This window comes from Phocoena sinus, chromosome 6, assembly GCF_008692025.1.
Source record: "Phocoena sinus isolate mPhoSin1 chromosome 6, mPhoSin1.pri, whole genome shotgun sequence".
In the NCBI taxonomy this organism is placed as follows: domain Eukaryota; kingdom Metazoa; phylum Chordata; class Mammalia; order Artiodactyla; family Phocoenidae; genus Phocoena; species Phocoena sinus.
This window is the reverse complement of record NC_045768.1, coordinates 24002145-24015271: the sequence shown is the minus strand read 5'-3', so window position 1 is coordinate 24015271 and position 13127 is coordinate 24002145. Positions and strand designations below refer to the sequence as shown.

The window sequence follows — 13127 nt, the reverse complement described above, 5'->3', positions numbered from 1 at the left end:
AGCCACTAGCCACACAGACCTATTGAGCACTTGAAATGTGGCTAGTCCAAGTTGAGATGTGCTGGAAGTGTAAAATCTGGACTGGTTTTCAAAGACTTAGTATGAAAAAAATGTAAAATATCAAAATTTTTACATACTAAAATAATATTTTAGATATATTAATACAATGTATTTCATTTTACTTTAACATGGCTACCAGAAAGCTTAAAGTTACACATGAAGCTCCCATCGTATTTCTATTGGGCACTGCTGCTCCAGGCCAATATATAAGCCGTCGCTCTACTGAAACTAAAAATAAACTTCTAGAATCCCAGCAGTGTTTCAGAGGAGCACCAAGCAAGTAGCAGGAGTGACCTCCAGCAAATTCCTGAACCTGTCCGGGTCTTAGTTTCCACATCTGTAAGAAGTGACTGGTAGAAGTATCTGCCCCACCGGGATTTTGTTATAGAGTCAAATCCAGTTGTGAGCGGAGGCTCTGGAAAATGTAACGTGCGATAGGTATCTTCTGTTTTCTGGGCTTCTCTAGGAGGAAACCCCACTTTCCCTAATCCAACATCCCTGAGCTGGAGGAGAGCCTAAGTCAGGTTGAAAGTGGAAATATCTGGACAGCCAGAGATACCAACAGGATTCCTGGGGAAGGGACTTGGTCAAACAGGATAGGCCAGTGAGTTTCTCAATATACCAGTCAGAACAAGGTGTCCATCTGCGAAATGCTCCTTTGTGACTTACACTGTACTGCGTAGGACGCTAGAACCACCGCGGAGTTAAGAGGGCAGGTTAACCTGTCAGAAGAAAAACATATTAGGAAAATCACCAGAACCCACGACAGCCCAAAACACTTATTGATTATCGGTAATACATGTCTTTTTCTTGGATTAACCATTTAAAAAAATCGTGAATAATAACAAAGAATTTTAGGATACTCAATCTCAAAAAGATAGAAGTAACACACTAAAGAGTCTTTGAAATTAAAAGAGAATTTTTCCATGTTTAAAATAATATATATTAATACAAATACCATGAGGCTAAAGGTTTAATGTTGGCCAGGGTTTGGCTGGTCAAGAAAGGGCAGGCTCATATCACTAAGAGAAAAAGTGAGAAAAGTGTACTCTTAGATCGATGGGCAGCCAGCCTTTGTCTCTTTTTGGTAAAGACATGAGACTTCTCATAGGGCTAACTGAATTCCTGAGTTCTGCTGACTCTGATTCTTGATTACCTGCTTTCTAGAAGGATGACATCCTCTTAGAAGGGAAAAACAGAAAAGTATTCTGAATTTTAAAACTCCTGTGAGCTTTGAATTACTTAGTTACAATAACTTAAGATTCCTAAATCTATTCACCTTCCTGAAACTTCCCATCTAGAGGGAATGGTCTGCTACCCCTCAGTTTTCCTGCCATCCACTAGAAATCCATGAACCCAAGGTTGGACTTGTTCTCCTTCTTTCCTCTTAAGCTCACTGCCCTCCCAAACACCCTGTTTCAGCCAATGACGCCATCTCTGTCATAGTCCAAATCATCCTGGTTGCTCCCTTCTCTCCATTGAGCTACAGATTTCACGGTCTGCCTAGGAGCTCAGCCAGCAGATCTGGGGCAGGAATCACTGTCAGGTGGAGGAACACATGAACAGAAGCAGGAGTGAGAGCTTGCAGGGTTGGGGGGGGGGGACCCAGATTTTAAAAGCATTCTTCCCAGCAACCTTGTGGAAAGTGGAGAAAACATGCAGTTTCCATGGCAGCCCATGAAGTTCCCAAGATATGAGTCACCCCCAGCTCTCTGACTAATCTGGTTGGCTCACCAGCGTTTCCCTTCTGGTCAGCTGTGCTGTGTGCTGGTCCTGAAGCTGCATATAAATATGAAGGTAGCCTTCCCTATCTGAGGGGCCCCATCTTTCAAGTAACCATGTGTTCTTGCTAGAACTTCTAAATGCAGATATGTCTAGGGATGCTTGCTATATATTCGATCATCTGGAGACCCAGAGAGCCCAAAGGAGGAGCAAACATCAGCATTCACTTTCCTACCAAGATGGGCTTCAATGAAATCTAAGCCGGTGTCCTTGCTACAGGAAGAGCAGGTGAATGGGATTCAGGGAAAAGCTTAGGAGAGTGGCTAAGGGGGTTCAGTCTAGATGGAAGAAACAATCCTATGAGTAAGTCAGGAAGAACAACATTTCCAAAGAATGGTGTGAATAAAAAACTAAAGAACACCATGTTCTTTGACAGATTTCTTCCTTACTCTCCAGGCTTTAGGGTCTCCATCTGTCAGACAAGATCACCTATCTCTTCAGGGAGGAGGGGATGAACAAGACCTTTCAAACTCGGGAGAAACGCTAACTAGATCCACTGAATCTGTCAAGAGATCCACGGCTACTAAGGGCTGGATGCCACCCTGACAGCCCACCACCCCCAGAGAGATGAGGGTCACCTGCAGGCCTGACAAGGATGTCAGGGATCTAAGCCAGGACGTGGCCCTCAACAGGTTTCTACTGATTCACACAGAACAAGGGGCATAAGGAAAAATGAAGACGACCAATTTCTAATACTTGGAGAGCTAGACTGGAAGCTCCCGAGGTAGGGGTAGTGGGCCCAGCCTCACTGGACCAGCACAGTCAGTGCCCATCTCGTAACACGTGCTATTTGCAAAATACGTGTGGGGAAAACAAGTCAGTGTGTAGAAAAGAAAGACACAACTAGTTCTATCACCACAGAAGGCAGCCTGGACCCAGGACAGGGGTGGGTAATTTCAACCTAGAGTTACCCTGAAATATAAGAAGGCTGCCTCAGGAAAGCCCCTCATCCTCTTCCAGCCTGTTTTATAGATTCTGTTCCTGCCAAATCCCTCCTGCTTAAAACCCTCAACAGTGCTCCTCTGCCTGGTGGATCCAAGACGCAGGTCTCTGTTTGACAGGAAGAGCCCTCTCTCTCTCTGTTCTGCTGTAGGCCCCCAGCATGTGGCCTCCAATTGGGACTGTTGAGGGGGGAGGCGATGTCCTCTCTGCCCAGTGAGATTTAACTCCTCACTTCTCCACCAACCCCAACTCATCACAGCAATCCACACTCTTCACAAAGCTCAGGCCGGCATCTCCTTCTCCTGAAACCTATGATGGCTGTGGTCTCCACCGCCCATATTGGTCCCAATTGCTTCACGAGCTCCTGTCTCATTTCCCCAACCAGACTGCCAGGTCCCTCATGGAAGCACAGTGGAGGCTTCTGAAGACCCTCCTCTGTAGAAGGAAAGAGGGGGTGGGGGGGCATGAGAGTAAGACGAGGCTGTTCCCACCCGTTTACCTGCTGCATTGTCTCCTGTGGGTCAAGAAAAGACTCTGGATTTGGAGAAGGTGGCTCAGGGACCACTGACTTGGAATTTCTCCTCCCTTCCTGAGCCTCTCAGATACTTTGCAGCCACGGAGATGGTCCTCATGCACAAGAAGTGCTGAAGCACGGACAGATGCTCCTGTCTTCCAGCCAAGTTCCCCAGAGAGAAAACGAGTCACCTCTGGGTACTAAGGGGCTCAGAGGGGACCTAAATTGGGCTTGATCTGCTTTCCTGGACGAGGCCCATTTTACATTCGGGATCTCTCCTTCCCTCCCTTTAAAGTTTCTCAGGTCTTTACCAGAAAGATAACTGTACCTTCTGTAATAAAATTGAAACAGCATGAAATGAGGTTTGTCAATCCTCAGCTTCTCCAAATCCAGACCAAGCTAGAAACAGATGTCCCAAGCAGGATGCTGCTTTCAACATCCATTCTTTGTTTACATTTAATTTGTTACCAGAAATGTAGGCTCATTCGATTAAACCCAGGAATTTCAGTAGTCTGGGGCGACTGACAGGAAAAGAAGAATGCGAAAGTCTCATTACCTTCCTTCACAAATATCCATCTTCAGTTGTAAGAAATACAAATGCCTATGAAATAATTGTTTGCATTAATTCACAACACTCAAATTAAAATAAGGCAAAGAAACAATGATGAGTCAAGGACAAGACCTGCACATGTGAAAAACAAAACACACGAAGACATATTTTTGTCTCAAGTATCAGGCGCCGTTTAGTACACTGCAAAGCTACGCCCCTTCTGTAATAATGGCTCGTGAGGCTGCTTTAGTCTCAATGGGTAGTGGCGGGGGGCATTTCCAGCCGGCCTCCCACCCGCACATGCTGTCTTGGGATGGCTGAGCAAGGATGGACGGGGTGAGAGCAGCCCAAACAACCAGCTGCTGCTGCTGCCAATGAGCGCCCCCAGCCTGGACCTTCCCAGTCAAACTCGGGGTAGCTGAGGGCACCAGGACCCACAGGCAGCCCCCCGCACACCGAGGGGCTGCTGTTCTGAACATCTGCACACCTATGTTCCCTCAGTGTGAACTTACTGAGAGGTGGAGCGTCTAGGAAGACACCTCCTTGGCTGGGGTGCAAACACCCAGCTGGGCTCTTTCCTGTGTCCCAGGAACTGTGGGTGCCGGAGCAAAAGCACAGACATCAGTCATCTACAGGCTGCCAGGCCTCCCGGGTGAATCCTGCACTTGTCTGTGAGTTCCCAGCAATGTCGCTTCAAAACCCGGGACTTGATTTGTGGGCAGAACTTGGTAAGTTCTTGGCTAGTCACAGGACCCTCCATCCAGGGAGCAGGAATCACAAGGCATCAACAGTGCTGTGCAGGCCGGGAAGGGCCCTGGAGACCGTTATATTTAGGGACACGGCATACATGTGACACTTGACCTCTGGCTCCCACTCTCTGTTAAAAGCCTGGATTCACACGAGATAGACATTCCAGCATCTGGCCAAGATGACAAAAGGGAAAATTCTTGAAATCCAATACAGATGCAGCAGAAGTGTTCAGGGCCAGGAGAGAGAATTTCGGCAATTTAAACAAACCAGTCTCAATATTCCTTCTAATTTCTATGTTTAAAGGTTAAGGGCGCCAGTGTTTTGAGATGTGAATGCGTCACATGGTATTACAACCCTGTATTTGCACAGTTCTGGGCTGTGTGTGGTACTTCATAACTTATCGCCTCATTTCAGCCTCGCAAGAACTCTGCAGTGGGTACCGCTACCTCCATTTTTTACTGATGAGGATACGGATGCCGTATGGGTTATGTGGGGTCAGTTATGTCTTATTTCAAGCTGGACACGCATGCTATGAAAACAATCTGATTATGCTACAAATTTCTTATGCGTCTAATGACTAAAAAGCTTAGGATCCATCTCCTAACTCTGATATTACTTTGACTGTAATTATCACCAACTACTCCTACCGTGTTGAATGCCAGAGCATCGAGAGATGGTGTGACATACATTTGCTGATTCTCTCTTATTCCAATTTGGAATCTCTACCTTTTCCACCTAGGAGAACACAATTGGTCCTTTCTAGTTTGTTCCTATATTTATCCAAGCTGAAATTCAACTGGAATTAAGTGTTCTCTCCTCCTATAATGCTACTGAGAGAAAGAAGAGAAGGAACAGAATTACAGATAATCCAGTGGTAAATCTGGACTTTCACTGACAAGCGCAGCTAAGTGGAAGGTCTTCCTCGGGATGTAAAGGAGAACGGGAGCCTAGAGACCCCTGTTCATCAAATGCTACTTTGTCATATATTCAGCAACGTTTCTGAGTCAACCCCAGGACATCATACACAAAGAGATCAGAATAGTGGAATGATGCCCAAACTTAGGAGACCTCCTAGGAATCCTGAGAGAGCCTGATTCTGAGACTGTCCGTATATGAAAGTCTGTTTAAAACGGTCTAAATTTATCAGAAACAGCCACTGTGGAGGCTCATAATCAAGGAGACGGTTAGCAGTTAGAATAAAGGAAGTCATTTAAAAGAGATGCTTGTGTGTCCTGACTTCAGAAATGTTAACGCTCATTTCTGGAGTGCACCCCAATCCACGACCTCAACTTCAGAGAAAAGCAATAAACGCCTCCCTGCCTAGATCCTTAGTAAACAAACAGCGAAGAGCAAACACCACCTCTATACTCCTCCTTTGACCCTTGAGAGCGAACTTTCTTTAAAGGGGAACTTATTTTTGCAAAGGCTACAGAGCTGGGGCTTAAAAAAGATACGATGTATAATACTGTACATCAACCATACCGCAAAAAAAAAAAAAAAAAAAGACACTAAGTGCCAGGAATATAGGCAAAACTCTTCATTAAAGTAAAAACAAAACAATATTTTTTTGAATTAATGGTGGAAACCTGGCCCAGCCTAAGAAGAAGATCTGAAGGTCCTGGCTACTCCCCAGCTCTGTAGGAGCCACAGGGGTGGCTGCTGCCATGACTCCTGCTGTGTTAAGAGAAATCTGTTACCCCACATCCCGGGAGGTGACAGCTACACTCACTCTACTCCACACTGCGGGGACCACCCATCTTACCGTAGGAGGTTGAGCAGTGGGGTTGAGTGTCAGTCTGGAACTAGTGACTTTTAGGAGGGACACGGACAAACCGGATTTTATCTGGAACTTAGGTAAGAACAAAATTTAGTCTATTACTTGTCTTCAGACAAAATCCGCCTCTCTGTAGTCTCCACCCGCTGGCCGTAATGCTACCACGGAGCACATCTAATTCCCCCTTTCCCATGACAGCACTTGAAAGATCTGAAAGCAGCCCTCATTTCTCCGAGCCTTCTCTCCATCCTGACCTCCCTACCTTTCCTCAGATGTCCCTCAAATGACAGGGAGGCTCAGCAGAAAGAAGCTTTCCTGTGGGGTATGGAAGTAGCGTCCAACGACCGAGAGGGGCCCTGGAGAAGGGCTCCCGGGTTAGGCTGGTGTGAGTGATCCCTTCACTAAGGTACTCTGGCAGCCGCAACCCTAGGGCTGCAGCATCTCAGGGAGGACACAGGGCAATGAGGGACGACCACTGGTTTAGGCAGTGCAGGTCACACTTGGGGTGGGAACCCTTCGGTAGGTAATAAAATCAATTTAATGAGCCTCAAGTGACATTTTAAAAGAAGAAAATAGAAAACTTAAGAGTGCTTTGCAGTTACTATCGTTTCATGAAATGTCTGCTTCAGTAATTTACATGTATCTGTGTAATGCATTACAAAGCAAAATATATTTTTTATTGTGGGGTTATGATTACAAAAAGAACACCACTGGTTAAACACACACACACACACACACACACACACACACACACATAAAATCCATCATGACATTTTTTAAAGCATCCCTTGAAGAGAATTTGATATTCAGTAGTAGCCTGAATATTTCCAGTAGGAAAATCCTGGTGGGGTCATTTCAAACATATTCTCATAGATCATGTCACCACTCTGCATCCACCGGCTTATGAGTTGACCTGTTGAGTTGAGTGTCCTACACTCCCCCTTAGTCCACCAGCATGAAAAGCTGTTATGAGGAAAACTCAAGGCATCACGTGTATGTCCTGTGGTTACCCAATGAGTCATGCAGGACATCTTATACCCGCTTAAAATTTAACCTAATAGTAAACACAAGTCAAATCTCCAACGTCTTCTATTGTAGAGGGAAGAGGTATACAAAGAAGACAAAATAGTAATAGACTAATATTTGGCCTTTAAACACATTAAAAGTTAAAATGTGATCATGTGATTACCATTTTTTTTAAAAAAAGGAAAAAACGAAAGAGCACTTTATGTCCAAGTTAACGTCTCCTCCTTGGTGACGGTCTCATGGCCACAATGGGCACAGGATAGGATTCAATAATCCTGAACATTCATTGCTTTTTTTCCTGGTGGAAGAGTTTCCCTCCCTAAGAAAAACAAACGTTTCAATAATAGAAGGGCTGGCTGTTGCCCTGGGGGGAGGGGAAGGAGAGGCCCAGGGGAGCTTGCAGAGTCCATGTTCAAACAGCAACAACTTTCCTGTACCTGCCCCTCCACTCCAAACACGGGTCCCCATCCAGAAAACCCACGTGCCAGCTCAACACCAGGGCCAGGACCTGCGCCAAGCCTGGAGGGGTAAACAAGTCTCACAGCCCTCTGGCCCTTATCTGTTTCACGGATTGCCTGAACCACAGATTCACGGAGGCGGAGGAAAGACACTGACCCGGCCTCCTCTCCTTTGCAGCTCCTACCAACAGGGGATCTGATAGAAAGTTCTCAGTTCAGAGACCTCTCGTTCTCCTAAAGAGCTCAATCCTAGCCCCTCAGAGACACTGCGCTGTTTGACAGGTAGATGACTGTTTTACAAACTTCCTGGTTGCAGGAGCAGAAAATAACTGCGTTCTCTGAACACAGGTGCTCAACATGCAGGGGCAGCTGGACGGAAGGGGAAGGTAGGAGGTGGTGGATGGGAGCGTGCTGGGAACGGCACCAAATCAGGAGGCTCAAGATGAAAATGAACTCGCCGATTAAAATTTCAATACATGTACCCCCCAAGTTTTACTGGGATCGTAACTGTTGGTGCAGTTATACCCAAGTGAAGTATCTGGCCACAGTGATAAATTAAAGAGCACATTTTCAGTCGTTACTCATTTTTATATACTAAATAGAAAACTTAAAAAAAAATGTTATTACCTGGTTTGTTCTTGCTGCAGTGTGTTGGGATCAGGTATAAAAAATCTTACTCGAAAATGCAGGGTACAGGGGATACCTCCTACAACATTTTTCAAAAACAAATTAAATTTTCCCTTTAAAAAAGTCAGTGTATGTAAGCGGCTACTCTCCCATAAGTGACGCACTTTTCACTAGACCACAGCTTTTTCCATCAATAAAAGGACTAATTTCAAAAAAGGAGTGCATAAGTTAGTTAAGTGTTCAGAAATCTCCAAGTCTACAAGAAGTAAAATATTTTTGCAACATCATCATAAAACGAGGAATAATCTAATTCCTATTACATGTTTAACTTAGGGATATGTTCAAACAATGCACTCCATTATCTGTATTAGGAACTTTAAAAATCCTTAAATCAATAGATTATACAAAACTCACAAAGAAGTTATCTCCCACGTATATAATGATTGCATACTTTTCAAATGTTTTCACGAACCCTCTTGAATTTAAATACCGCCATGACTATAAGTAAGCTAGGCTGCTGTCGACTGCACTGTGTAACAGATTAGCCACCAGGCTTGGAGATGTGACTTGCCTTGGGTCACACAGCCAATGATAACACCAGACTTATAGCACTGAGTCTTTTGATTCCGCATTTTAAAATCATTTTTATACTGCAAAATATTTCATGCTTTTAATGCAAAGTGAATTCTAAAAATGATTAATACAGTAGCAAATATTACACAGCTAATATACTCAAATACGGCTTTCTGCAACAACGCCAAGAGTCCATTTGCTTGCAAGGATAAAATTAGCCCATTTCTTTTGCTGGATGTGGCAACAGGAGAAGATCAGATTGTGTTGCTAAGATCCCATGCTCTTCTTCACATCAATTTCTCTCCCCTCCATCACTCAGTATATATTCACGGGCCCTTTCCAGCACTTTCTGGCTCTGTGAAACTCAAGCTTTTCCCACCCTGCCTCCCTCACTGGTCTCTTCTACATTAGTTCATTATGGGCTCCACCCTCCCTTCTCAGTAGTACCCTCTGCCTTTATCTCTGGATTGTATCAAAGACTCTAATGGTGTGTGTGCACCTATGAACGTACCTGTGTACAGGTACCTGGGTACCTGTGGGTGGTTCTGTAACTCTGGGTGCATGTGAGGCTCTGCATGTCGGCCAGGTTTGGGGCATAAGGTGCATAAAGGGGAACAGAGAGCGTAATGTTGGAAAACCAGGTGAAGGGCGCAGTGAGGTGTGGTTCGAAAACCCACCTAACTGGGAATTAACCTACAGCACGGGGATACACTCACGTGTTATGTCTGTGACACTATTTACCCATGCCTTTGTTTCCTGTGAATGGAACTGTGCTGTTGAAAAGGACTGTGTGTGTGTGTATGTGTGTGTGTGTGTGTGTGTATGTGTGTGTGTGTCTTTTCCATCCTGGCTCTCACACTGGGCTGAAAAAGGCCATCCTTCTTCCCCTTTCTTCCCTATAAAATGAAATGTGGAATTCCTTTGCTCTTAGCTGTCTTCTTTCACCTTTCCCTTTCTTGCCCATATTTGGTGAGGACCCTTGGGGGCTGATCTGGAAGCATCTCTGCTAACTCAGAAGTCAGACAGGGAGAAGTCAGCTTACTCACGTCTCTTGGACCACCTGGAATCCAGGTACCAGATGTTACAGGTACGCTGAGGATTGGAGGAGAGAAATGGGCCACGATACACTAATACCTAGTGTTCAACTAATACCTAGTGTTCAACCGACATGGGAAGGTCACACCCACCTTTTAACTGCTTCCTGATGGGTTTGCTTGCTTCAAGCCATCTCTGTTGGGTAAGAAAACATAAGATATAAAACCAAACGCAGCGGTGGGGGGCGGGCCCAGCACGTCTTCAAGGGAGGGTACTCACAGGAGGGTCCACTGAGTCATCACCGTGCTGCAAACCAAAATACTCCTTTTCCGTCACGCCCAAGTAGTTGTAAGCCATATCCAGGAGAACTTGACCAATATCTTGTTTCTAGGGGAAAAAAATGTCCAGTGGGCAAAATTTTAAAACAAATTAAGAACTGGTGTTTAAAAGTCTTTATTGCAGGCAAGAAGGTGTTAAAACACGCAGAGAGATTTCATGCACACAGGTACCCTACAATAAGAAATATTAATAAGAATTTAATAAATTCCAAATTAAGAAGCCCCACGGAACATATGGAAAGTAGGGCTAAGATAAATATGGTTTAAGAGAATGAGATAAATTTAATTTTCTAAGATTTCTTCCTTCCTCTTAGCTGAGATTCCCAAATGATCATGTCTAAATTGGAAAACTCAGGTATCCCAATGACAGTAAACTCTCCGTGACCTACCCAAGGATTATCCACAGCAAAATGTTAATCCTCAGCGCCATGCAAGTATACATAGGGAGGAAAACTCTACTAACAGCATGAAGGAAGACAGCTAAGAATACGCAAATGCCATTGGAAATACCCTCCAAGTGATCTGGCAAGGGACACTGGAGGATTATCTGCTTCCCTACTCCCCAGCATCCGAGGTGAGAAGCCAGTGGAGACTTTCAACCACACTTCACGTCCAGAGCAGGACTCAGACACCTTAGCCACTCAGTGTTTTCAGACCGGGCACAGTGCTGGGCGTGGGGACAGAGCCATAACACATGTCCCTTTCCTGCCCTCCTGGAGAGGCCAGCCGTGCAAGCCGCGACCATAACCCGGTGTGTCAAGTGCCAAAGAACACTTGGGGCACAGTGAACACACACAGGACAACACAAATGGGTGACTCAACCTGGGGACAAGGGAAAGCAGTCCCTGACCTGGTTCTGGGAGGCTGACAGGGCTGAGTGCCACGCCCTCCCTCCAGGCGCAGGAGCTAAGAAAAGGCATCAAGCGGACGGCCCAGCACAAAGGCACAGGGGTGGGGAATCGTGAATTCTCCTTTAACAGGCAGACTTCTTGGGAATCCTTTGAACCAAACCATTTAACTTAAGGGCAATGTGAGTCAGAAAGAGACCATGTATAGAACCAGTAAAGGCAGCTTTTTTGATCACCTGATAGCAGATGATGTACCTGAAAACAGGTCACCATGACCAGGATGAGGAGAATTAGATAACTGTCACTCCCTCCTGCAGCCACTTCTCTGGGACAGTCTCACTTATCTGGCCCACAGTGTGGGAACACAAGGCACCGCCTGTATCCTGAACACATGCCCCTTCCTGCCCCAGGGCCCTGGTTCCCGCTGCTTCCTCCACTTCCCAGGTCACCTCCCATCCCAGGGGAATCAGGACAGTGTGGAAAAGATGACCTGGTCCACATACTCTAAATCATGAGATATTCTCCCTCCAAATTACGAGATACTCTTGATGCAAAGAGCTATCTGCTCCCTTGTTGAAATTATTATTTGCATGATTTTATATTATGTTTAATATATATTATTAATAACTTTAATCTATTGGGCATCTACAAGGAGCCTGCCACAGTATTCTGCACTTTTTATATATGATCTCCAATCTTCGCAGCCATGTCACATAGCTGTCAACACCATCCCCTGTGCTGATGAGCAAACAGAGAGGCCTCAGAGGCTCCGTGCCCTGTGCTGTCAGCCGACGGATGGTCTGACTGCCTGACTCAGGAGTGTCTGATTGATGCCAGAGTCTGCACGTTACCAGCACACTGCCACTCTCCCCTCTGGAGCGCATAATTCATCCATTCCAGTGTCTGCACAACTCACCGAGTTCTCAAAAGGAACTGAAACAAGATACATTTTTGATAAGAACAGCCCTCCCGGCCCCCCCGGCGCCTGCCCCACAAGAGGTCATCTTGGCTACGTCAGGTCACTGTCCGTGACAGCCTCGCTCTCTGGGTGGAGCTAAGAACAGCCGATGTCCAGGTCAGCTTCCCCGAGGATGGCCACTCCTGCTCGTAAGATGACCTGGGCTGAAGGACCTGAATGCGACAGCGCAAATGACCCCCAGGAGCAGAAACATATAAAGTGACGGAGATTCGAAGTTGCAACCAGGTCGTCAAATTGAAGCTCAGTGTGAGTCAGCCTTGACCAGGCTGCTGGAAGCCTGGGGGGCCGCACAGGCAGCAGTGACAATAACAACGGCATTCGTAACTAAAGATGGCTGGGTGCCCACTGAACGCCAGGCACGTGATCATCACTTTGGGCGGATGCCGCCCGCATTCTCCTCTACAGGGCTCATCACTCCTCCTCCTTAGAATACATCCTTACCTGGGATTCTCATTCCCTCTTGGCCTCCCCTTATCGCCCTGGACAGTCCTGCTTGCTCCTCACCCCCCCAACCGTTGAACACCGAACCTCGTTCGTATCTTCTCTCTATTCACTTCTCAAGTGATCCTGAAGTACCACATCTACCCTGGTAAGACCCACATATGTATCCCAGCCTAAACCCTTCCCTTAAACTCCTCTTTTGTATACCTAGTGCCATTTCTACGCAGACGAGTAACAGGCATCTCAAACTCACCATGTCCGAAACAGGACCAGTTATTTCTGCCCCCAAACCTGCTCGTCTTGCAGGCTTTCCCATTTCTATAAATTGCAGCTCCATCTTGCCCACTGCTCAGGCCAAAAACCTTGGGAGTCACCTTGAGGCCTCTTTCACATCCCAAATCCCACTGGTTCCACCTTTAAAGTATTTCCA

The 13127-nt window shown here is 45.9% G+C and overlaps 1 protein-coding gene across 8 annotated transcripts in view; it reads right to left on the bottom strand.

Moving 5' to 3' along the window:
• The window catches only part of PTPN3 (protein tyrosine phosphatase non-receptor type 3), a 110712-nt gene that overhangs the window by 59441 nt on the left and 38144 nt on the right, over positions 1 to 13127 (bottom strand). For 7 of the 8 annotated variants that reach the window (XM_032635747.1, XM_032635745.1, XM_032635744.1 and 4 more), the window contains 5 exons: positions 10371 to 10478; positions 10244 to 10286; positions 8484 to 8562; positions 3855 to 3899; positions 730 to 782 (listed from right to left, as the gene is read on the bottom strand). In XM_032635747.1, the coding sequence (XP_032491638.1) occupies positions 730 to 782; positions 3855 to 3899; positions 8484 to 8562; positions 10244 to 10286; positions 10371 to 10478 (328 nt within the window). Of the gene's footprint in view, positions 1 to 729; positions 783 to 3854; positions 3900 to 8483; positions 8563 to 10243; positions 10287 to 10370; positions 10479 to 13127 lie in introns of those variants that run through there. The other variant, XM_032635750.1, reaches the window with a different exon arrangement.